The 27024-nt window shown below is 41.8% G+C and overlaps 2 protein-coding genes and 1 long non-coding RNA gene across 3 annotated transcripts in view; 1 reads left to right on the plus strand and 2 right to left on the minus strand.

Annotated features, from left to right (window-relative positions):
- The window catches only part of LOC138949384 (uncharacterized), a 195064-nt gene that overhangs the window by 93927 nt on the left and 74113 nt on the right, over positions 1 to 27024 (plus strand). The window lies entirely within an intron of this gene.
- On the minus strand, positions 17355 to 23783 carry LOC138949379 (uncharacterized). Its single transcript, XR_011450265.1, has 6 exons — positions 23744 to 23783; positions 23115 to 23199; positions 22867 to 22952; positions 22150 to 22228; positions 20291 to 20352; positions 17355 to 19232 (listed from the first exon to the last, which is right to left on the minus strand). It is a non-coding gene; the product is annotated as an uncharacterized lncRNA (long non-coding RNA).
- LOC138949381 (uncharacterized) overlaps positions 24467 to 27024 on the minus strand; it is a 40432-nt gene continuing 37874 nt past the window's right edge. The window contains exons 21-22 of the mRNA XM_070321192.1: positions 26298 to 26995; positions 24467 to 25938 (exon numbers count right to left, since the gene is read on the minus strand). Of these exons, the coding sequence (XP_070177293.1) occupies positions 25792 to 25938; positions 26298 to 26995 (845 nt within the window). The 3' untranslated portion in view covers positions 24467 to 25791. The remainder of the gene's footprint in view (positions 25939 to 26297; positions 26996 to 27024) is intronic.

Genomic DNA, 27024 nt, shown 5'->3' on the forward strand with positions numbered 1-27024 from the left:
CAGACCCTCCTCAAGGGGGACCGAGATTTACAGAGCAAAGTCCCTTTGTGGGGGACGTATCGCAAGGTAATCTAGTCCTGAGGAGGACCATTGTATTTGTACCTAGACCAGACACGTGTTTCGACACTATTGTGTCTCATCAGTGGTCAGGTGGTACTGATGGCGAGAGTTGTCAACCCATGGTATCCAACTAAGAAGCAAACCATTCTCTGAATGGTAGCTTCTGTTGGCATGGGAGACTACCCTCATCTGACAACCCCAAGAGGATATCTGTGAAGGGAAACACTTTGATTTAAGGTCAAAGTGTAGAATTGATATTTATTAAGAAAGAATTTAGAAATTTAGACAAGTTTTAACCAAGAAATTAGGTTAAAACAAGGGAAATTTGAAAAAGCCTAAAGGGAGGTAACTCTGTACCAGCCTGCAGATCCAGAAATGGATACGCGAACAAGTTAGATCTAATTTTGAAAAGGTTAAACAGGAAAAGCGGTCAACTTTTCACTGCTGTTCAACACAGGACTTGGTAAAGAAGAAGTTTTCTGCTTTATTCAATTGGATCGCTTTAAAGGCGATGCAACTTTCACGGTGACCACATTATAAAACATCAGAAATTGTGAAAGAAACAATTGAAAGTCAGCAGAGACTTTCTTCCGAGATTTGTTAAAATCTCTTAGCAGAGAAAGAGAGAGAAGTAAGTATCCCTTCACAGACAGCCTATTGGGAGCATCAGACCCTCCTCAAGGGGGACCGAGATTTACAGAGCAAAGTCCCTTTGTGGGGGACGTATCGCAAGGTAATCTAGTCCTGAGGAGGACCATTGTATTTGTACCTAGACCAGACACGTGTTTCGACACTATTGTGTCTCATCAGTGGTCAGGTGGTACTGATGGCGAGAGTTGTCAACCCATGGTATCCAACTAAGAAGCAAACCATTCTCTGAATGGTAGCTTCTGTTGGCATGGGAGACTACCCTCATCTGACAACCCCAAGAGGATATCTGTGAAGGGAAACACTTTGATTTAAGGTCAAAGTGTAGAATTGATATTTATTAAGAAAGAATTTAGAAATTTAGACAAGTTTTAACCAAGAAATTAGGTTAAAACAAGGGAAATTTGAAAAAGCCTAAAGGGAGGTAACTCTGTACCAGCCTGCAGATCCAGAAATGGATACGCGAACAAGTTAGATCTAATTTTGAAAAGGTTAAACAGGAAAAGCGGTCAACTTTTCACTGCTGTTCAACACAGGACTTGGTAAAGAAGAAGTTTTCTGCTTTATTCAATTGGATCGCTTTAAAGGCGATGCAACTTTCACGGTGACCACATTATAAAACATCAGAAATTGTGAAAGAAACAATTGAAAGTCAGCAGAGACTTTCTTCCGAGATTTGTTAAAATCTCTTAGCAGAGAAAGAGAGAGAAGTAAGTATCCCTTCACAGACAGCCTATTGGGAGCATCAGACCCTCCTCAAGGGGGACCGAGATTTACAGAGCAAAGTCCCTTTGTGGGGGACGTATCGCAAGGTAATCTAGTCCTGAGGAGGACCATTGTATTTGTACCTAGACCAGACACGTGTTTCGACACTATTGTGTCTCATCAGTGGTCAGGTGGTACTGATGGCGAGAGTTGTCAACCCATGGTATCCAACTAAGAAGCAAACCATTCTCTGAATGGTAGCTTCTGTTGGCATGGGAGACTACCCTCATCTGACAACCCCAAGAGGATATCTGTGAAGGGAAACACTTTGATTTAAGTATATATATATATAGTATATATATATATATATATACTAGAGGAATACCCGGCTTTGCCGGGTGAATCGCGAGACAGAGACAGACAGCGTGGCGGTTCGCCGTCTTAGAGCACGTGTTGAACATTTTCATCCACCAGTTTGTGCCCACACAAAGCAAGGCAAGAACATACAGAGAGACTAAAGCCGCCAGACCCCATCACAAACAGAACTCTACAATCCACAGGTGTTGCCTGGCGAGCTAGCTATAAATAGCTCACAACTTCTAAGGCGAACAACTCTGCAGAGTCTGCTGTGAAGGGCGACGGTAGTCTCCCTGTCACACTCGACCCCCTTTGAATGAACTTTGTCCCCAAAGTTCCAAACCATGGACCCGCCAAGCTTAGGTCCCTCCCAGGTTGGTGGAATGAGAACAGCACGAAAATGATTCAGTGGCCATAATGCCATTCCTGAACATATCATGTCGAGTCCCATCCCTGTCGACGACGCCAAATGTAACCGAATGCCGAAACACCACAATCACCTTTGAAGGCGAAATCCACTCAAACTGGATTGAGAATTTTAGAGCTTATTTCTAAGCCCCTCTGTTTTGGCTTCTCATGTCATCTATCTCTATATATTTTTTATAATAGATAGATATATAAGGCTTCTCTGTGTGTGTGTGTGTGTGTGTGTGTGTGTGTGTGTGTGTGTGTGTGTGTGTGTGTGTGTGTGTAGGCAACACCTGTGGAGTTCTGTTTGTGATGGGGTCTGGCGGCTTTTGTCTCTCTGTATAAAAATATATAGAGATAGATGACAATGGATTTTTCGATAAATAGATTCGACCTTTGCACTTTTACAGTGAGGACAACTTACGGGTACATGCAAGGAAAGCCGCGTTCTGGACAGTGCAGTGACCTTCTAAAAATAGTAACGGGAATATCTGAAGCTGCTTTTGAAGGAAGGGAGATAAACGCGCAAAACACTGGAGAAGATAAGGAAGAGTTACTGGGAATGGATGAACCGAAAAACCAAAATCGGTTCAGCGCTGCGCGCTGAGAGCACGTGTTGACACTTTTCATCGACCAGGTTGTGTCCGGGGTCTACCTGAATATACCCACCAAATTTGAAGCAGATCCATCGAGAACTTTGGCCGTGCATCGCGAACACACACACACACACAGACACACAGACAGACAGACACACAGACACACAGACACAAGTCGTATATATATATATAGATAGCTACAATAAGTATGACATTGGTTTATTGAGTTGTTGTGTTTTCATTTGTGAGCCTTGAAGGCGTTGTCTATTTTTGTCTACAAACAGTTCGGTCATTATTGACTATTCAATTAATAAACTATTGTACTGACTCTTTCCCCTACACATGCACCACCCTGTTCACTTTGCCGGATCAAATACCTCACACCTTCCCTCCATTTTGTGCTAAAACAAAAAAGAAACCAAAACCACAAAAAAACAACCAAAAGCGACAAACAAAATCAGAACCATCTGAAAATGCAGGTCAAAACACAGACGAAACCAGAAACAAACACCTAATCTCTAAACTTCATCTGTGAGAAAACCAAATCTTCTTACCTTTTCTCTCCCTCTATCGCCGCGACATCCGGGCACGGGCTGCGAATCAGATTTCTGCTCAGCACCGCCAGATAATCTTGTGTCAATCTCGCTCTGCCTCGGTAAAACAAAAAGCGGTTGCTCCCCTCTTTCTGACTCTGTCTCTGTCTCCCTCGCTCTCTCTCCCTCACGCACACACGGTATGCGACTTCCACCCCCTGTGGCGAACGTGCGTGCTGCTAAGACGTTGTCCTCAAATCCTCTCTCGGTTCTGGAACTGTCTCTGGTATTGCTTGTATAGGTATGGGCACTGCTTGGCGGTATGGGTATGTTCGCGAGCCTGCGCTCTGTGTGTGAATGACAGTGTGCGGCTTTGATTATTAGAGACTGCTATCGGTTTTTTTCAGTGGTGTGTGGGTGTGTGAGTGTGTGAGTGTTTGTGAGTGTGTGAGTGTTTGTGTGTGTGTACGTTCCTATCCATCAAACCCGGTTCACGGCTAGTTAACACTCAGTAAAAACTGGGTTCATTTGAAAACTCGGTTCCTCAATCAGGGACCCACTTTTTTTAAGCATGACAAAGAGTAAAAATAAAAAAAATAAAAAAAAATAAAAACGTCTTTTTTGACGGAAAGAATGTCATAACAATGTTCAAAATAACATTCTTTCCGTAAAAAAAAAATATAAAAAAAAAAAACTTTTTTTTTGACGGAAAGAATGTCATAACAATGTTCAAAATGACATTCTTTCCGTCCCCTATAGGCGACGAAATAGGTCAAATTTTGTGCCTTTTTTAGTGTAAAATTCGTCGATCCCGGAGCGAGTACTGCACTCAGTGCCGTTGTAGTGCAAGTGCACTACAAAGGCACTGCGCCCAGTGTCGTTGTAGTGCAAGTGCACTACAAACGCACTATCCGTTGTGTGATGTGTGGAACCCAGTTTGGCGGAAAGGAACGTATGTGAGTGTTTGTGTGTGTGTGCGCGCGCGCGTGTGTGTGTATGTGTGTGTGTGCGTGCGTGTGTGTGTGTGTGTGAGTGTTTGTGTGTGTGGGGGGAGCTCTGTGTGTGAGTGACATTTTGCAGCTTTAAGTTGGATGATCCTGTTGTTCCGTTGGTGTGTGTGACTGTGTGTCCGTTAGTTTGTAGCTTTTGTGTGTGAATGACATTTTTATTCACTTTAAAGTTAGACGCTGATGTTCTTCCAGTCATTCGTGCGAAAGTGTGTCCGGGTGTCTGTGAGTGCGTAGCTCTGCATGAGAGTGAACGCGTTTAACAATAGAAAGACGCTGACGTCGTTCATATTGTGAGTGTGATTTGTTTTGTCCGTGTGTGTCTGTGAGTGCGTAGCTCTGCGTGAGAGTGAACGCGTTTAACAATAGAAATACGCTGCCGTCGTTCATATTGTGCGTGTGATTTGTTTTGTCCGTGTGTCTGTGAGTGCGTAGCTCTGCGTGAGAGTGAACGCGTTTAACAATAGAAATACGCTGCCGTCGTTCATATTGTGCGTGTGATTTGTTGTGTCCGTGTGTCTGTGAGTGCGTAGCTCTGCGTTCCACGTGAGAGTGAACGCGTTTAACAATAGAAAGACGCTGCCGTCGTTCATATTGTGCGTGTGATTTATTGTGTCCGTGTGTCCGTGTGTCCGTGTGTGTGAGTGTGCGGCCTCAATCAGTGGTGAGGGTGACAGAGGCTGCCGATGTCGTGTCTCTATGATGTCTCTGTCAGCGTTGAGGAAAATTGCTCGTGCAGCCAGGAAAGGCTTGACTGGCATTCCTGTTGGCTTTTGTCAACCGGTGTCTCGGAATGTTTTGCTCCTTGCGTCATTTGTACCCTAGGCTAAAACCAGGTACGCTCAAACCGGTAAGGAGCTCCGCTCACATTTGTAACTTCAGCAGGACCGACGACGCACTGCAGATTATCCCAGCCCGCTACACGTTGTATGAAAGGAAAACAGGCCAAGTACTCGTCATAATCCCTATCGCGGCATAAATAATAGGCCGTGCGTCGTCTGTGCCGCTGAAACTGCGCAGGTATATTCTGCCCACAAGCAATATAAAGCCTGGGCATGATGCTGCTCTCTACGTGTATCATTCTTTAATGCTGTGACACCCGACGTTTTAAATTCAAGTCTGGCTCTATCACAAAGGCAGAAAACAGTCACAGTAAAAAAATGAGTAAAACACGTATTCAAATCCATATTCTTATCTCTGGAAAATACAAAAAGTTGATAATTATGAAAGAAACCCTAGCTATTACGATCACAATGATTGAACCTTCTAAATCATTCTTGTGTCTTGAATCGGTACCATGAATTCTGCCCTTTTGAACACTTTACAGGGTGCGGTCGCGGGGGGGGGGGGGGGGGGGGGGGGGGCTAAAACTGCCCTGAGGACCGGCGAGAAATGTCACCAGCAAAGACACGCTAACAGGAGGGAGAGCTATGAGATAAGGGGGGAGGGGGGGGGGGGGGGGAGAAGGAGATCCAACAATGTCGTCCATTCATCGGATGATGGGACCGTGAGTAAATTAGCGACCAGAGTAAATTGACACTAATAACGTGGCCTTATTGCTTTGGCTGCGTCTCTCGCGACGAGAGGGTGATATTACTTTGCACTGGCCTGTCAGGTCTGAACGACGTCAAACACTGAGAGATGATTGGATGGGTTGAAGACTATTTTCATACATTGTCAAGACGTCAAACACTGAGAAATGATTGGTTGCTGTGACGTCTGGTTTGATGTAAGACGTCAAAAGCTGCCAGTTCATTGGTTGGTTGGTAATGTACACCAGACCAAAAAAAGAATATGATATTTAGAGCAAAATGTACGTTGATTTGTCTTTGATGATTGATTTTCTGACTGGATGTCGTCAAACGTACACCGACAGTGAATGGTTTGACAAACAATACCTGACCGGAGGCTTTTGACATGGACAATTAAGTGATTTTTTGCATATTTTGACGAAAGATGCAAGCATTTTTTTTTCAACACGTTTTTAATTCTTGTTGGTACATATATAGCATGGCAACAACAGATGCAAGCATTTTTCGCATACCGGACACAAGACAGGAAAGATATACTCGGAAATAAATATTCAGCGATTTGCTGGCTACTTTTTTCATTGTGACTGCATGGATGCTTTAAATACTGGTGATTGCTGGGTCTACTGTCTGTTTTCACGGAAGCAGTCAAGCAAGGCCTGGTTATTGGTCGGCTGATAATACATGTACACCAGAACGACACAAATCTCATTCAGCACTAAATAATCGGCGATCGACTGGTTGGTTTATCATTCTGACTGGAGGCTTTAAAAATACCTGATTTGTAAAAAAAAATTGTTTTTTTGGTTTGCTGTCAGTTTTAACCAAAAACGTCAAAATATTTAATGTTGCCAGTACGTTGGTTGGCTAGAAATATATGCTAGGCCAGAAAGAAGAAAAGAAAATATATAAAAAAAAGGCATTTTTTGGCACGAAATGAACTAAGCGTCTGGCTGTTTGGTTTATCGTTTTGACTGTAAGCTTTTATACACATCGATGGGTCGTAGGTTTCCTGTTTTGACCCAAAACATCAAACACTGTCAGTGGATTGGTTACACTCGAAAGACTTTCGGCTTGGTCGTCATTTGAGCGGTCTGACTAGTTTCATCAACACTGGCTGGCGAGTCTCATTTTCTTTTCATGTTCAGACACTGTTCATTATTAGAACGCAGTTATTCTTTATTCCCGAAACATTTCTTTTTGACTAGATAGGTGTTTCTCTCTTCCCCCCTCCCCCCCTCCCCCCCCCCCCCTCCCCCCCCCCCCCCCCCCGTTTTACCGAAACGGCATAAAATCAAGTCTATTTCACTGATGCATCGTTTAATTGTTTTGGCTTCAGATATTGTAGCAGAGAAAAGCTTTCAAATCTCTCAACCTGGTAAAATGTTAAAAAAAAATAAAATAACAATCTTTCAGCAAGGAAACGAAAAGCAAGAAAACGATGTCACTTACTACCTATGTCCATGCCGCTGTCGCTATAGGAGACATTCGCCGAGTCTGGAACTGGAGGGTTACGAGTAATGGTGATTCTGTTTTACGGGAATGTCTTCTGTTCGACAAGCTTTCAATTCGGTTCGTATTCACCAAACATCGTCTAAGACTGATTTATTGCGGGACTGTAAACTTGTATTATGCGTGAGTTTGTTCTTTTGTCGTTGCTATTCTTCATGTTCGTCTTCTACGTTCGTTCACTGCCACACCCACGAACATCGTGTTTTGCACAAATGGGGCTTTACGTGTACGGCTGTTTCCCGATCCCCGCCATTTTGGGCAGTCGTATTCCATTTCCATGGGATATTTTGTTGCTTTTCATTTACAGAATGAGGATGAAAGTCGCTTGATCATTTCAATGCTTGTTATTCTCTCAGGTGCCAGGAGCCTGGTTCCTGATAACTCTCACTTACATTGCACATGTCGTATGCATTTAGAGGTCTTACTTCCCTTTGTTTATCAGATGTTCATTTGCAGATTTTCTATATCTCACGGTCTCTCACTCTTTCTGTTCTGTTCCTTCACTTTTGTCTCCCCCCACCCCATCCCCCCACCCCATCCCCCACCCCATCCCCCACCCCATTCCCCCACCCCATCCCCCCACCCCATCCCCCCACCCCATCCCCCACCCCATCCCCCACCCCATCCCCCCACCCCATCCCCCACCCCACCCCATTCCCCACCCCATCCCCCCACCCCATCCCCCCACCCCATCCCCCACCCCATTCCCCCACCCCATCCCCACCCCATTCCCCCACCCCATCCCCCCACCCCATCCCACCCCATCCCCCACCCCATTCCCCACCCATCCCCCCACCCCATCCCCCATCCCCCATCCCCCACCCCATCCCCCACCCCATCCCCCACCCCATCCCCCACCCCACCCCATCCCCCACCCCATCCCCCACCCCATCCCCCACCCCATCCCCCACCCCATCCCCCCACCCCATCCCCCCACCCCATTCCCCCCCCATCCCCCACCCCATTCCCCCACCCCATCCCCCACCCCATTCCCCCACCCCATCCCCCACCCCATTCCCCCACCCCATCCCAAGTCCGTTTGTCTTAGGCCCAAAAAAAAAAGGTCTGTTTACGGTAACATAGGCCCAAAAAAATAGGGTCGGTAGGTCGGGATTTTTTTTTTCCCCAAAACCATATTTTTACGTTATTTTTTTTTATTTTTTTTATTTTTTTTATTTTTTTTTTCCCAAATGCCAAAAAAAAAGTCTGGGGTCGCGCGAAAAAAATAGGGTCGGTCGGCTTACCGTAAACAGACTATTTTTGTTTTTTTGCCTTAACAATCCAGAAATTCAGACAGGCAGTGATTTCTTGTGTTACTGACGAATTTAAGCCCGGATCTTTCAGCCCACATGACAAAATAACGCTTTCTTGTGAATAGTTATTTTGCAAATCCAAAAGTCTCTCTGTAGAGTCATGTTCTGTGGTTTGCTTTGTAGACTTAATGGCCTTTTTGTTCTGCGATTCATTATCAAGCTGCACATTTACTGTGATTTATTAGATACATTTAAAAAAAATTTTTTTTTTACAAAGATTGTCCATGTAAAGCTGCAAATATACAACAGTACGAGTTTGATCATTACAGACAGTTTGTTGACAAAGAAAGTCGTTTGATTCGAAATATTTTTGTGTGGAGGATAATGCCCCCACAACGCAGACAATTGACTTCGTTTTGTACAAATAGACGTACAGTAAATAGCTTTCTGTTGGAGCCATTTTCGTGTCAAGCACATTCATCACATTGTTTTTGTGTGGTGCGTTGATGTCCTTACTCACGATAGTTCTGTTTAAAAGCATGGTACTCGGAGGAGCCGCAGATGGTACAATAATAGGGGTGGCTGGCAATTTAACAATCTTTTAATTGTGTTTAGGTTTATACAAGTTTATATCTTACTGACTCGTTAGCTGTTTTGACACCCGAAAAAAACACAACTACTTCTGTCTCATTAAATGTTTAATATACCCATATTGGGTTTTTGCAAAGTGTGGTATGAAAAAAGGATGTTTTATAACGACTTATGTCTCAAACAATTGTAAATCTATCCATGCAGGGTTTTTAGAATGTGTGGTACAAAAAAGTATGTTTCATAACTACTTCTGTCTCAAGAAGTGTGTACTCTTCCCATAGTGGGCTTTTGCAAAGTGTGGTATGAAAAAAGGATGTTTTATAACGACTTATGTCTCATGAAATGTTTACTCTACCCATAGTGGGTTTATACAAAGTGTGATTCACTAACAAAGGCTGTTTTATTGCTGCGCTGGGTTTTTAGAATCTTTGGTGCAAAATAGGATGTTTCATAATGGGCGGTTCTGGTGAGGTTATGCTCCCTCTTTCTTTCGGCTGGTAACTGGCGCCACCTCGCGGTAAGATCACATGAGAAAGGAAAAAATACTTGCATTGGTCCCAAATAGCATATCGGTTTGGTAACAGTTCGTGTGTAAGTCGTGCATTTTATACGGTAAACAGACAATGGTCGGTTCTGGTGAGGTTATGCCCCTTCCTTCTTTCGGCTGGTAACTTGCGCCACCTCGCGGCAAGATCACAGGAGTTGTCTAGCGTTATCACCCCAGAAACGCTCATTACATCTGTCTCGTAAAAATGTTGGCTCTACCCGATTCTGATCATCATCGCTCCACGGCTATCGCCAGTTTCTCTCTGACAGCATGCTAAATTATTGCGCGAATCTATCAAAACAAAAATACAGAGTTATCTCCCATATGTTTTTCGCGAGCACTGATCTAAATTTGAGATCAGTGTTCGCGAGACGACAATGATTGCAGATTGGCCGACTTCGACAGTGATCTCCGTTCTGTTCTTCACAGTTATGATAAAGACATCGTTCTAAGGTCAAAACAAGTCGACATTTTGAGACTGCTGTCGGAAGGAGACCGTGATATATGGTTGCATCACTCTCAACTGGTTACAGAAAAAATCGTCTGCACCGGCGCGCACCGAAGCCACAGTTGATTATCACGTGACACTTTAGAGTTGTTTGCAAAGTATATACATCCGCGAAAGATAGCTCGCTTGAAACTGTCTTACTTACATATCAATTCCTTTGTAATTTAAAAATTACACAACACCATGAAAAATCATTATCGACGATCGCGAATCTGCTTATATCTGTTACAGTAAATTCATCAAACCAGTCAATTTGTAAATTCACTCCGTAAATTTACCAATTTACTGAAAAATTCAGGAAATTAAAAAATTTACTGAGTTTGACACCCAGGAAATTTACAAATTTACTGAAAATTTCAGTAAATTTACAAATTTACTGGTTTGATGAATTTACTGTAACATATCCATAACACATTACGAAAAGATCTAAATATTTAAAAAATCGATTTCCTCTCCAGAGAAGGAAAAGCAAGGCATCATGTCAGGGATAGAATGAGACCCGAAGGGAAGTAACTAATTTTTGACCTGAGTTCAGGATGGGCTCTACCCATGCAGGGTTTTCAGAATATTTGCAAAAAACAGAGAGGATGTTTCATAACTACTTCCGTTTCTTTCATACATTGCTTTGCTCTTTCCACTGTCCCCACGTTCCCATGTATCATCTGTGTCCTTAATGAGATAATAATCACGATAATGATTACACCCACAACTGTCAGTAACATATACATGTGCTTAACTATCTTGTGCAAATACCGCAGGAAAAACCCCACCGCCAAGTTACTGTCACATAATCCCTTAATTGTTAAAGCTCCAGCCGCTGCAAGTGCAACTACAGCTAATGACGTTCTCTGTCCTAGAGTGAGCTTATCAAATAGGACATAATTAAGCATAATAATAGAAATGATAGGACATAATTAGCACTCTGTATACGTATGGCATTTCTAAATTACTGGTTGTTGACAGCACAGCAACCACAAACAAGAGAAACACCATATGACGTCATGTACAGTCTTCAAAGGCACAGTACTCACAGTAAAAACACTTCTGCTGTTCACTCTCTAGATAGGGGGGGGGGGGGGGGGCATAAAACCTGTCCTTAATTGGGCTAAGTCGACTTCGCGAAGCTCGCTTAATTAACCTTCACCGTGCTTCGTGGGCCGTTGACGACCCAGAGCCTCACAGAATCGTCTTTATCTGTGAAACTGTTTAGAGTTTTTGATTGAGACCTCATGTAATCTGCGGGCTACGACCATCCCATTGCCAAACTTTGAAACGATTATCTTTGCAAACAAACAAACGATGACGTAATTTGAATTACACAGTCCGGTTGATGTGGGTCGTAGACGACCCATATGGAATTACATGAGGAATAGTACGTTGTTTATCTTGACTCGGATGGCGTTGAATCCTTCTTTGGAAAATATGGGTCGTACACAACCCACATCATCTGGATTGTGTAGTCCAAAGCGTGATCCGGTGAAGGTTAACGAAGCTTCCGGAACGAGAATTCGTTCCTTAAATTGAACCACTTTCAGCATAGCTTCGCGAAGTCCAAGGGAATGCACTCTGTTCGGTTTCGAGTGTGATTTCTACGTCCATCTTGAATCAAAAAGCACTCTTCTGACAGAGCAGAGCAGAGCTACGTCGTAGCTTCGCATGTCAAAACTTGCGGAGTGAAGTAGGGTACACAGTACTTCGCCGTAGCTGCGGGTTTTAGGTATAAAGACTTCGCGTAGCTTCGCCAAGTGGACTTCGTGCTCAATAGCCAACTTGCACAATACCCCGATTGGATAGCTCTCCGGTGCGTAGGATAAGGAAGGTTCACTCCCCTGCGGGCAAACTTTTTGCTCTCAAGAGTTATTGAGTTAAGAGTTGTACGCTACAGTCACTGATCAAAACAAAGGCTACCGAACAGCAGAATTTTCATACGATTGCAAGTATCAAAGTTGCAAAATTACCTCAAAGAAGGAAAAATACAATATTCAGGATACAAGAAACCGCATGCAGCTGATAAAGTTATTGAACAGACAACGGAGTACCGGGATGGCATGTAATTTTGATATCGAAGAGAATTCAGCCATCGCTTCACAAGCGCTGGTGTTCTCTGGCTTGTGTTAAAAAAATAACCTCGATCGCCCTTCCTTTGTGTACGGGCCATGCTTGGGTACTTTTAACGAACTTTAGGATTATTCTTGCGGCTATCATTGCTGCAGCCCACTGCTGCACAGTGCAAATTCACCCTTTTCAAGGCGAAGCGTCTGCACTAAAACGCAACCTCTCACAGAGCTATCAAAACATGCCCGCAGTTTGAGGCAGATCTCGCAAGGCCACGCAAGGTAACGCAGATTTATCGCGCGACTTGGCGGCGCTGGCCGATAGGGCAAGTCTCCTATTAAAGACAGACTTAACGTCCTCACGGGAAGATTACCTATAAGGGACATGTACATGTACGTGATGATAATTATACTAGAGGTTCACTATCTCAGATTTACCCAGGCTTTTATAGGGGATATGGTCATCCCTCTACTTGGTCACATATAAGAATTTAGAAACCCAGCCTGGGTGCTTTATGTACAGGGGTGGATTTCATGTGTGAATGAATCTCTTAAAGTTGCTGTCCTTGACACTTCAAGGTGCACGGAGCTCCCAGGGCTTTCAGTCATGTCTCGGGCATTTATCCATTTGAAATTATACCAAGTTTCATTGACCTTCTTTCAATTAGGAGTCGAAAACAGCATTTCTTTTAACGAATTATTTTCATCATTCTTTGGAAAGGAAAACAAGGCCCTCGATCAGGCTCACATCAGGTCCCGCACGTGAACTAATTTCACTAGGCAGAGGGAATGGCGTGTCTCTGTTTCTCTCTTTATCTCTATCGCTTGAAAAAGAAGACAACAATAACAAAAACAAAATCAACAACAATGACGACGAGGTTGAACTAAAATGTCCACATATAATAGAAACTGGCAAGTGGGTACCTGAATAGATCTGATGTAGAGCAAACGTCCCTAGTTGACGAAAAAAGGCCAACCCAAAACATATTTTGTTGTTTCATGCCTTTAGCTTAAGTACGCTTTATGCGTTTTTGACCTTTCCAAGTAACTATATTTGGCTCCGCTCAGCACATTTGTATGTGCTTTGTGCTTGTGTACACTATCTCAGTGAGATAATTATGAGATAATCATGAGTTGGTATCGCTCCTAAAACTAGCATATATGAGCGCTCCAACACAATGCAATCATTTCATGTACGACGTTCTTATAGGTATTTTCCTCCCCGCGTTTGCTTTTATGACTCACGCATCGCCATACAAAAGGAAGCAAGACTTTATCAAAATTGGATCTATAATGTGAATATTGACTTTATCACTATTGGAACTGGGCCTATAATGTGAATATTTACTTTATCACTGTTAATATTGACTTTATCACTATTGGAACTATAATGTGAATATTGACTTTATCACTATTGAAACTATAATGTGAATATTGACTTTATCACTTTTGGAGCTATAATGTGAATATTGACTTTATCAATATTAGAACTATAACGTGAATTTTGACTTTATCACTATTGGAACTACAATGTGAATACTTACTTTATCACTATTGGAACTCCTATAATGTGAATATTGACTTTATCACTATTGGAACTCCTATAATGTGAATATTGACTTTATCACTATTGGAACTATAATGTGAATATTGACTTTATCACTATTGGAACTCCTATAATGTGAATATTGACTTTATCACTATTGGAACTATAATGTAAATATTGACTTTATCACTATTGAAACTCCTATAATGTGAATATTGACTTTATCACTATTGGAACTATAATGTGAATATTGACTTTATCACTATTGGAACTATAATGTGAATATTGACTTTATCACTATTGGAACTACAATGTGAATATTGACTGTATCACTATTGGAACTATAATGGGAATATTGACTTTATCACTATTGGAACTATAATGTGAATATTGACTTTATCACTATTGGAACTAGGCCTACAATGTGAATCTTTACTTTACTACTATTGGAACTATAATGTGAATATTGACTTTATCACCATTGGAACTATAACGTGAATATTTACTTTGGAGAAAGTATTACATGAAAGGCAGCATGACTATAGGTTGTGACTACATTCTCTCTCGTGTAAGCCGTCTTCTTCATTCCCTTCACGTTCTCAGCAATGACGTGCAATTGTGACGTCAAACCCGACCAAAAATCAACTGGCACAGATCATAGTGAAAAAAAAAACATTTAAATTTATTTACAAGAGCTGTTCTTTTTGTGTACTACTGTCTATTAGGTTCTTCATAACTATATAGAAGAAGAATAAAAAGAAACGAATAAAAATATGACAACAGAAGAATATAGAGGAGAAACTAAGGTCGAAATGATTAAAATGAACAAAGGGAGTTATGAAGCACGGCAACGATATCATACAAAAAAATATGTCTTGTCGAACAAACTGTTGGTCATTTCCTTGGTTATGATGGACAAAATCATACGTTTTGGGGGAAAACATGTACAATACCTCAGTGGAAAAGTTGTAAAATGTATGGAATTGGCTCAGAAAAAAAAGTCAATTTTGACATTGACGTAAAGGAATGTTTTTTTCTTCATCAACAATGCGCAGTAAAGGCCAAGAGAAGTCCAATTTCCATTCGATCGGAAAAACAAGTTGTGGTTGTTGTTTCTAAGAGGACAAAGCCAGAGAGAGAGAGAGAGGGGGGGGGGGGGGGAAGAGAGGCTGTCGTGACACTAATCCTCAGGCACCATGACAACCGAGATGCGCAGACAAATCGAACGGGGAGGACACTGCCGCTGTACGCTTTGTTATCCACAAAGACGATCACAGGCGCTTGAAATTGATTTCTGCTTTTGCTTGCTTGTGTTCGTTTGTTTGCCTGTTTAGTGAAATAGTTTGTTTGAGTTTTGAAATTTCTCTTTTTCTTTTACTCTCTATGGAAACACGCAACCACAAGAAAACACATGCAAACATTAACACTAGGCCTAAAAAAGAAATAGGTGTGGTTACGGTAACCCGACCTACCCTATTTTGGGGGGCCGACCCTATAACTTTTTATTACATTTGTCAAAAAAATACACACAAAAACAAGTAAACGAGTGCAGAAAACGCAATGAAAGCGAAAGCGCCCGAGTCGCACACTTATTTCCCTGTCAAGTAGGTTTAATTTGTACACATTAGAAAAAAAAGTAAAAAGTAAAAAAAAGGGATTGCCTATCTTCCTACCCTATTTTTTTTTTGGCTATGTTACCGTAACCACACCTATTTTTTTTTTTTTTTGGCCCTAGAACAAACACACAGATACACCTACAAACACGCGGACGCACACACGAACACGCGCTCCCACGCACACAGGGACACACGCGCACACTCGGACCTACACACACACAAACAGAATTCAGGCGCCTGTGCAATCAAGACTTTGAAGCCGTTCTGTTGAATAGCGCGGTAATTGCTCCAGGATCTAACTCGAGATAAGTACATCAGGCGGCAATAGACCGTATAGTACGCCGCCTTCTTACTATCAGATCCAGGCCAATGGGAGTATTAGACACATCTGTACCTTTTGCCCCTGGCTCGAATTGAATTGAATTGAATTGAATTGAACTGAACTTTATTTTTACAAGGATTAAGATTTAAAGTGTAACTAAACAGACATTTTGAAGTGTCAGCTTTGCTGAATTGCTTTATGTTTTGTCCAAGTATAGACCTGTAGAAGCGATATTGGACGATTTTTCCAACGTTTACTGTGTTTTCTGATTTACTACGATTTTTTAAAAGTGCTGAACCCATTTCAGATTTACCTGCTTATCTGTTCTTGATTTGATACTTCCAAAGAACAAGTGGTACTTTGAGTTCCGGTTTTATGTTTTAACCAATCAGAATTTGGTTCCTAAATAAAATCGTCTGCTGCCTGTCCCAGCAGAGTCGGCAACAAGCACTGCTTGCCACATGTGTGATGTTACCAACAGAAATAGCCATAAATTGGGCAAGGTAGCAATGTAAATGAATTGGATCTAACTAATGTGCTTGTACTGCATCTCTGGCCTTTGAATTCACTCCAAATGTACTGGCTCAGCGTGAGAGGCAACATCCTGTCGAAGTCGTAAGCACGAGGCTGACTGGGAGATTATTATTCGAAGAGCATGCTGAAAAGTTGTAAGTACAATATTTTACATGTTCTCGACATTTCTGTTGATCTTTCCTTAACTTTAATTGTTTCCTTGATTTAAAACCCTAGGGCTTGTATTTTCATTTGTGATACTAAGCACGTATCTTTACCACAGTATCTGATCACTTCACACTTGAATTTTAGAATGATGAAGTGGAATTATTTCTGGATCTAATTTATTCCTTGTTCCCCCCCTCTCGATTCCTTTTTTCGCCACACATGTATTGTCGTGTAAGGGGGTAGATGCGTGTACTGGCTGATGTTTTGATTTTTTTACTTCGGTCAGATACAGATGATTGAAAAAAAACTTGTCAAGGATTTCAGAATTTAATAGATCTGTTCGAAGTTTTTACGGGATGGGTCCTGTTACAATATAGACTGAATGTGCGCAAGATGAACTTTTGATTAAACATACACACACAAATGAATCTCTTGATTTTGTTATACGGCGAATGTCCAGTTCCCACCACCACGTCTGTGGTATGTTTTTATACTGTTTGATTGAATAGACTGACGTGCATTCTCTCGCAAATGTGCGCGCGTGTGTGTTTGTCTGTGCCTCAGACTTATTAATCAAAAATGATGTTGCACATTGCAGATCTATGCGACAGGAGCAAGTGGACAAGACAGCTACATTTGTCTGAGCGAAGATCCAACGGTACTCTTTTAGCCGAAGACAGCGAGCCTGGGTGCATGCATGCAAGCTTCTATCATGTTCGTGTGAGTGCTGCCGGGCTATTAGACGCCTTTTCATTATTCTTGATTTGGAGATCCATGCAGGGTATTAGAAAGTGCAGAATATACACGTTTGAACAAATACGATGTGTGTTTGCTCTGAAAAAAAGAAAAAACGCAACAAACAAACATTGTATTAAGTATCACAAATATTTATTACCTGTATCTGCATGTTTTGATAATGATGAAGGGTAAATTACTTTGACGTGTGCTTTTTTTTTTTAACCACACTGATAACGAATGATAGAAACACAGACACACTTAATAACATATCCACAAAAATTGTAACAATAAATGTAAGCTGAACAATGCCTGCAACACATTTCAGGCCTCAGAAGTAAGTAATTATGAGATTCAGACAGAGAGAGAAAGCCCAACACGAAACCAGTTGTGACATTTTTTATTTCATTATGTAATATTAAAAACACGACAACAACGTATTTCCTGTACTTAGTTTCGTGCAATTATGGATTGCAAAGTATGTCTAATTGAGTGGCATAAAGAGGCACAGTTGCATGAAAAACCAACTCGGATCTTGACTAGGATCAGGATTTTACATGGACACAACCTAGAATTTAACATCCTGGGGGGAGGGGGGTACTGCGCCTTTCACATCAAGATGTAAAGATCTATTTTAAATAATACTTATTAGAAGGGAACAAAATCAAACAAACTACAACAATCGTTCTGAGGGGAGAGAATTACCTCTTCCGAAGAAATTACCTCCCTTGCTTTTCTTGTCGTGACTTATGTAGAGTAAAGTGAATAGAAAGTGAATCAGTCAGTAACAAAAAAAACCACAACATTTCTTAAGATCAATGAGGAGTCTTGAAGTATTTGTCAATGTTAATCTTGTATGCATAACAAACAATATATTACGGATTGATAATTAAAGAAAATCGTCTCTTCTACAGGGTTGACCCCCCTAAAAAGGACACCCACAACCATGCAAATTACTTCTGCATCTGTTGAACCAATTATTTTATATATGGTATTCATTATCTTCAGTTTATGTTCTGCTTTTCCAGTAAGTGGCAATTTTGTAAATTGAATGGTCTGACTTTTGTGCAATTTTTTTTCTCCAAATTCGGGGGTCGACTAAACAGAACGAGTTTTGACATTGAGCGGTAGCCATTTTTACCTAATTTAAACCCTTCAGGCTTTTACCTTTTTGATTATTTTTAATGTCTGAGTATGTAAAAACATCCCCTTCAACCCCCAGACTATCGATGACCTGAAGAAAGCATGCAGTTACAGCTAGGTTCAGGGCAATCCTCAGACACGATAGCGTTGGTGTCATTGGTGATGCAAAAGTTAGATAATTTAACCTAAAAATTTGCCACTTTGTGAACTGCACATGCATAAAATCAAGTTTAAGTATGCTGAATATGAAGTTATCCAGTCAATTGGTGTAGAAGTTATAGCATTTCTGTCAGTTAACAGTATTTAAAATCTCTAAAGTAAAATCTGACATATTCGAAAGTTTTGCATAAACACCCAAACAATTTTTACGATATTCTCCTAAGCTTCTCCACTTCTCAGCCCTGTCTTGGAAATGAATTCGAATAAGGCAGTCAAAATAACTTAGTTTGGAGCACCCATCAATCAGAATAAGCATTAACTTTTGACACAGGAAATATCTTCTACCGAAAGCTCTCCTGGTTTTATTCTACATTTTTCCTGCATAATGGTAACAAATTTAATGATAAATCTAAACAACAAAGTGACTGTGGTAAGATGAACAAAGTTAAAAAACAAAGGATTACTGTAAATGGTTTACGAATCGAAATCTAAACAAGTTTTAATGATAAGTAAAATGATAAAAAAAATAAAATAAAAAAAAGCTAACGTCCTCGCATTTGTCCAGAATTATTCCATGTTTAACATGGGAACAGAGGTATAATTGGTCTAAAGAATTTATCTGTATGCAATGCCCGCTATAGGTGAAAGACTTTTGTGGAAGCCATGGAAGAATGCATCGCTGTTGTGCTGGTTCAGCTTGAGGTCCTGTCCTAGCGAATATCCTGCACACACAAAAACACGACTTTTTAAGCCACTTATGTTGCATTCCGTGACATAGCTTTGTTAAAACCGTGTGCCTGATAATAATGACAGATTTTTTTTAAGACACCCCATATAATATTGTTTGACAATCTCTTTCAACATAGTTTACGAATCACCAATGTGTATACAAACGCAAATAACTTTAATAACCCACAGGTCAATAAATTACTTTCCAGAGAGAGAGAGAGAGAGAGAGAGAGAGAGAGAGAGAGAGAGAGAGAGAGAGAGAGAGAGAGAGAAAGAGAGAGAGAGAGAGAGAGAGAGAGAGAGAGAGAGAGAGAGAGAGAGAGAGAGAGAGAGAGAGATCAAAACTAGAAAATGTGTGCTATATAAAACAAGGATAATCACTGTCAAATCTTTGCTTGTACCTGCATGGTGTTTACTGCGCTATATACACAACCTGTTTTATTTCATTTATTTATTTAATTTTTTTTTCTTTTTTTTTGGGGGGGGGATGTTTTGTGATGAGGGTTTTTTCAAAGCCTTTACTGCTTTAGTCATTGAATCCACCCGACTTCGATTTATTGTTCAGTGATGGGTAATTGTGTGACCAACTATGTAAGTTAGTGATTGTTCTGGCTTCATACAATGACATTGCAATAATTTTATAAGTGTATGTGTGTGTGTTTCAGGCAAAAGCTGATATTACAGTCCTAGTTGTATGCAGTACCTCTGCTTCTTCGTTCAGGAATCAAAGTATACAATCTAAACCGATTATTTTGTTCAATAATGTTCAGCTTACCATCCCGAAGAAGGCAGTAACGTGCCGAGATATTGATTATAGATATTAACGTACCTAACCTGGTTACTGGTGTGTTTTCTTTTTATTTCAATAATGTAAATGTGTGACACCTTGCAGGGAACTTGATGTTCAGAGCAATTTTTCTGGCAAAAGACCTTTTATGGATCAAAGAAAACTTTTGTCGTGGTGCACAAGTCAATCAATTTGGTTGATAAATAATTTGTGCTGCATTTTCCCTGGTTCCAAAACGTAGTATGTATTACCACATGTCCTTACCTGTCATTGGCATCACATGATTCTCTGCAAGCAGTCTTTTGTGGAAATACCAGGCATGAAAACTGAAGAAGAAAAAAAAATACTGAAAAAAAAATTCGAAGGCGCGTAGCGCCAAGTTTCGCAGGCGCAAAGCGCCAAGACTTTTAGGGGGGTCCGGGGGCATGCCCCCCCCCGGAATTTTTTTTTTCAAGGGTGCAATTTGGTGCAATCTGGGGCTATCTGAGCCTTAAAATTGGATTCAAACATGGCCCCAAAACTATTTTACTATAACTATGACTAGGGAAAAAAAATTAAATAAATAAAAAATTTAAACAAAAATAAAAAATCAAAAAAATTAAAAAAAATTTAAAAAAATTTAAAAAAAAAAGGAAAAATACGGGGGGAAAAAAAATACGGTTTATTCTTTTCAGAAATACGGAAAATACGGAGAATTTTCATGCCTGAATACGTCATTCAACACTTGCTGATGGGGTCTATGTCGACCAAAAGAGTGGTATTCTCTGTAGGTCGAGTTCCTGTAGGTGGATTCCCTGTATACCTAAGACTTTAAAATTGGCAATCTAGTATACAGGGAATCCCACAGGGTGCAGTTTTTCAATAAAACTTGCAAACCATACTCGAATTTCTAAGAAATATCCAAAAAAAAAGATCGAAAAACATCAAATTCTAACGATGTCGCTAAGCATCACGTGACTTTCATTGATATTAGCAAAACGCTACAGGAACTACACCCTGTGGTATTCCCTGTATACAAGATTGCCAATTTTAAAGTCTTAGGTATACAGAGATTAATCCACCTACAGGAACTCGACCTACAGTGAATCCCATTCTTTTGGTCGACATAGACCCCATCAGCTATAGTAGGTGGCTGTGGAACGGTAGACATGCAACGACAACGAACAACAAAAGACAAAGTGTGGAGAACACTCATTTTTCTTAACATACGCTAAGTTTCTTTGAGAATGGTCCAAGTGAAAATCAGGGGTTCCTGGGCCTGATATCACAATTAAACAGCTTCTTCTCAGAATCAGGAGGGAAAAAAACGAGATGTCGTGACAAGAACAGACAGCAGCAGCAGCAACAACAACATTGCTAAATCGTCGCTTTAACAAAATTTCATGTTTAGTATCGCAGACAAAGCACGGCTACTGATCCGACCAAAGCCACACTTCATGCACGATGGGCACATTGTTATGGCCAGCTTGTTAACGTGAGCATTGTGTATGTTTTACATAGAATTGAATGTGTTTGTCGTTGTGTCTGTCATCTATCCTAGTCGTTTGATTTAGAAGAAAGCAAACTTATTACAATGACGATTTTCTTCGGTTTTTGATGAAGGATTGGCATCTTTTCCTATTTTCCAACTCTGCCACCATACACTGGCCGTTCAGGTCTGCATGTCGACCACATGGTGTGTGATCAGATTTTTCGGACATGTTCACAATGCTTACATGACCACCAAATGGAAAATCAGTTTGTATTTGTTATGTTTTTGTGTAAGCACAATCTTCATACAAGTAAACAGAAACAGTTTTGTTGCAAACAGAGCCTTCATAAGAAAAAATGCTTCTAAGTCAAAATACATACCCCCTTGTTCGTATTGCGTAAAATATACCCATAAATTCTGGACATCATATTTTTATTTTTTTTCACAACAATGAAACCAAACTTTGGCATATGTTTTAGCAATATATTCACAATAAAACCTATGAGTTTGAAGGCTGCATCTTGTTTTGTTTATTTTTGAGAATTTCTTTGCAAACCCATGCAAATGGCCAGTTTCTGGGGAGAGACTGGGGAGATAATGGCCAGTATAGAAAGAGTTAATAAGTAAACTAATGTCAGAAGTAGGTATTTACCTTGTTTGCCTTCGCGTTCTTGATAGCCCGATGCAGCATTTGTATCACTTCCCTTGACATTCAAAACGCCAATGTATTTCTGAAAGGAAAATAAAGATATTGACCGAAACATCACACAAGTAGTATATCATGCTAGGTTTTGTTTACAGTGCCTGTTCTACGACCACATCTGATTGTAATTTAAATAAAGAAAAACTGTATCCATTTATTACTTCTCTATTTGTGTGTGTTTGTGTGTGTGCAGGGGCGGATCACATCATTTTTAAGGGGGAGATTCCAAATTTCTTTTAGGGACAATTTGACGACGCGAAGCGTTTAGTTGAAGACGCGAAGCGTTCAACCTCCTTGGGGGGGTGGGGGGTCCGACAAATGTTGATAAAAACAAGGAAAATGGATCAATCCGAGCCAAGAAACATCCCCTAATACACCTTCCAAAAAAGTAAATATGTTAAGAAGAAAAATTTGAATCACAACAAGGACAACTGATAGATCTGGCGCAACCTGAGCAAACTAATTAGCCAACTTCTTTCCAAAATCGTCACTTAGAATACAAAGGCCGGATCCGCCCAGTGTGTGTGTGTGTGTGTGTGTGTGAACGATGACCTTCTCTAAATTCTTATCGTTGCGTTTGCATGGTAATAAAGTTTTAATACTGGATATGCCCATGAAAAAATATCATTTCTTGTTCATGTCATTGTGTGTGTGTGTGGCCAGGACCGTGACTTCTGCTTGCCTCGACGTCTTCAGAAAAGACACAAAATGCCAGCAGGCGTATGTTCTTGGAGCACTCAGTATGCCGTCATCTGCAAACAAATAACTACAAATTATTCAATTGTGTAAATAAAGAACAATCATTTTAATATTAGAACAAAAAAATTCATATAACTGTAGTCTTCACCAGAGACATCCACTACACTATCTTTAAATAAAACTGCCGTAAAAAATTGAAATACTATAAAACTTACCCCCACTCAGATCTATTTGGGATTATTCAAGTTTCAACCATGAAACGATGCCGGTTTGGACAGATCTGCTAGTTTGCCGCTGAAACTGAAATCAAAGGCGATCTTCAGAACTATTTCTAATCTTGTATTTGTGATTAATATAAAATACTGATCTTCCCAATAGAAGCTGATGTGTATACACATGACCAGGACAAGGTATTTTGTTACAGGGCATTTACGCAGACGTCGCAGTTCAAAATATCGTTTTAGATCTGATTTTGTACAGCAGCCTGTGTGATTCAGAATCGTCTGCCCTTTTTCGGTTTAACATTTTATGGACGATTCCTATGAGACTGCTCAATCATAACTGATGACAAATTCAGAAACAGATGATGGTTTCAAGTAGGCTACAGTAATGATTCGTTAAAAATGTCAAGCCACTCGTCGATCATTCACACTCAAAGAACCCAAGCCAAATCTGCTCTGGTTCCGAGCAGCTTTTTCCAACTGAGACCCTAATTGTTACGCATCTGCCGCGAAAAGATAGACCACAAACAAGCGGCACTGTACCATGCTTTCGTTTATGTTGCTAAACAGATTAAATGTGCATTGTAAATGTGCTTACAGCAAAGAAATGCATCCTTACTTACCACAAAAATACTGGTACCACATTCATCGCACGTGTGTCTTCTTACCAAAACCAATCGATATGTTTGTTTACGATGTATTGGTAATTACTAACCGTTAACTATTTTTCAAAAATCTGAAATGACTTTTAAGAATCAAAGAAAGATTCGCTAAAACGGTTGACTTCAGAAAATAAGCAATATTTTTCTGAACCATGAAATAAAAATCGAAAACTCCGTTTGATCTTTTATTTTGGTAGATTGATGACAACAGCCGGAACTGAAAGTACCAGAACCAAAAATTAAGGGCATTAATCAGGTAAACTAAGAAGATTGTCGTTCCTGACGCGCACTTCACATGTCCGTCAAACAGTGTCCGAGTGAGAGAAAAAAAAATTATTTTTCGCAGTTCGACAGTATATGAGGCCCTTCTTCATATCAAAGTGTAAAGGTTGCTGAACGACGTTTTTCCTTTTTGCTTGTTTAGTTACACTTTAAGGCTATGCCTTTACTTACAATCTGTCCTTGGGACGCACAGACACACAATGACAACATAAAGTGAGTGAAATAGAGAGAATGCACCGCAAGAGTTTAGTAAACCAATGAACAACAAACTGTGGGAATCAACTGTATTGTTTCCACATTTTCACTGAAATATAAACGACGACGTTAGCAAGGGAGGGGGGGGGGGGGGGGGGGGGGGTGGGGCCTGACAAGAGTTCAGCAAACCAACAATGAACAACAAAGTGGGGAATCAACTTTATTGAACGCTTCGAAATGTCCACTCAAATACAAACGATGACGTCATCAGAAACTCCAGACTACAATCATGGTCTTTACAAAGGTAATATCAATGTTCTTTCACTCTCGGAATCAGCAATCGACGTTATTTTAGAGTCCAGAATGCCGCACTGATGCTGCGAGAAAACGATATAATTTACCATCATCAACTTTGGAGTTTTAGCCAGTCATTCAGAAGAGGGAGTATCGCAAAGTGGTCACGCCGTATATTCGGCTATACCGAGAGCACGCTGACGCCAGGTGTAAAAAAAAGCGTTGTCGCAAACTTCACGGCAAGTGTTCATTTATATGTGTCCTGCGTTGATATGTGAAATATTAACATTCCAAACGGTTTGTATTGCGCAAACATTCAAAAAGAAATGAAGCAGTCAAAACTGTGTGGAAGCGCACCGCCGCAACGTCTGGATCGGAATAAAATTGCCTCCGCGCGTTGGAAACCACACAGCATCAACACACCCAAGCCAACAATCGCTTGGCGGTACAGCGGCGCACGCTCGGTATAGCCTTGGATATACGGGGTGGTGGTGTCGTTATTGAAGAGACACCATTAAAACATACCCGCCCTGCATGCCTTTTTAAATAAAAACTTGTTTTCCTGCATAATCCTCCCACCACCACCTCGCCTTGCCATTGCATACGTCCACAACAAAGGAAGATCCAAGCAACAGCGACAGCGGGCTAGTACTATCACCTCGTCCCGCCAAGCATCTCTTTTCATAATTATGTCCTAACATTTACTTGTAACTGGTGTCTTGTGTCGTCACAGGCCTGAACCACCAGGCTGTGAGGTGGTGGTGGGGTCGCCATTGACCCCCATTCACCCCTTCTCCCAACTCCCACCTCTCCCGCCAAAACTGCTATTGAAGTCTGAACCAACAGAATGTGAATCGGAAGTAGTCGTGCCATTGACCCCAATGGGACCCTTCTGCCCCCCCCCCCCCCCCCCCCACCAAAAAAAAAAAAAATCAACAACAACCCAACAACCCCAAATTTAACTGTTGTTGTTGTGACATCACAAGTCTGAACCATCAGGTTGTTTAATGTGATATATCGATAGTGGTGGTGGCCCAATTGACCTCCTACCCCCCACCTCCCCTCCCCTGTTGTGTGGTCAGAAGTCTGAACTATAACGCCGTGGAGTGATGGTGGTGGCGGTGGTGGTGGTGGTGCTGTTGTCCCACCATCAAACCCTGTCTAAGCCGATGGTGGTGGTGGCGCCATTGACCCCCATGAACCCCTTCTACCCCCCCCCCACCTCCCCTGTTGTGTGATCAGAAGTCCGAGATGTCAGAGTGTGAGGTGGTGGTGGTATCGTGGGGGGACAGCTCCTGGATGTAGTCAGTGACCTCCTGTCTATAGAACACGCCCTTCTCGTCCATCATCTCCGTCGTCTCCTTCACCACGCTCTCAGACTTCACCTGCAAGGGCAAGGTCTTTGTTAAAGACTTACAGCCGAACATGCGTCCAACCCTTATTATAGTGAAAAGGCCACGGAGCTAACTTTAGCGTTGCCAGCACGACCAAAAACAAGAAGTCTCTTTTTGACCCTCTCTTTCGAAGTAAAATCTGTGACGTCAAAAGCCAAACAAAGTTCGAACAGACGACATAACGTGAATAATGGTGTCTATAATGAAAGAATTCTGTCACTTCTCGGTCCCCCCGGAGGAGGGTCTGATGCTCCCAATAGGCTGTCTGTGAAGGGATACTTTCTTCTCTCTCTTCCGAAAGGAAGTGACAAAGAATTACGAGAATAAAGTGGTATTGCACGGTATCGTACCTGGACTGGGGAGTTGCCAAGGCTTGGTCTCACAGGGGAGGACCTAGTACTCCCTCTGTCTCTTGCTGCTGGAGAGGCCCTAGCACTCCCTCTGTTCCTTGCCGGGGAGGCCCCAGTGCTCCCTCTGCGACCTCCAACACTCCCTCTCTCTCGGGCCGGGGACGTTCGTGGTGCATCGCCCCCGACCATCCTACCCGCCGCGCTCTCCCTCCTCTTGCGTTGGGGTGGGGAGTGGAGGCGAGACTGGGTGACAGGGGAGAGGGACTGGGGGCGGCAGCGGGGGGCGGGTGAGGGGGTGCGAGACAGGAAAGAGGAAGGCTGGGTCCTGGAGGGCGTTCGGGGCGGGGTGCGATTCGGGGTGGGGGGTAGCTCTCTCCGTCCCACCGGGGACATGGAGGAGCGCCGTCTCTGCGAGGAAGAAGGTGACGGAGCCTTGACCGGAGACGGGTACCCGGAGTACCTGGCGCCCTGTCGGGGTGGGCGGTCAGCCACGGGGTTGAAGCTGTGCGGGGTAAAACGGAACGACTCGTCGTTGGTGGAGGAGAGGCTGGAGAGGGCGTGGGCGCGGTGGAAGGAGGTGGGGGTGGGTCTGCTGCCAGCGCAGTAGTAGCTGCTGTTCCTGGCGACACAGTCCCCCATCGTCTCCTCCTCCGTCTCCATCACCTCCATCGTTGCGAATGTGTCGTAGTAGTCGTGTTCTGTCGTGAAACAATGTATGTTTTAGGTG

Source organism: Littorina saxatilis, linkage group LG15, assembly GCF_037325665.1.
Source record: "Littorina saxatilis isolate snail1 linkage group LG15, US_GU_Lsax_2.0, whole genome shotgun sequence".
NCBI lineage: Eukaryota > Metazoa > Mollusca > Gastropoda > Littorinimorpha > Littorinidae > Littorina > Littorina saxatilis.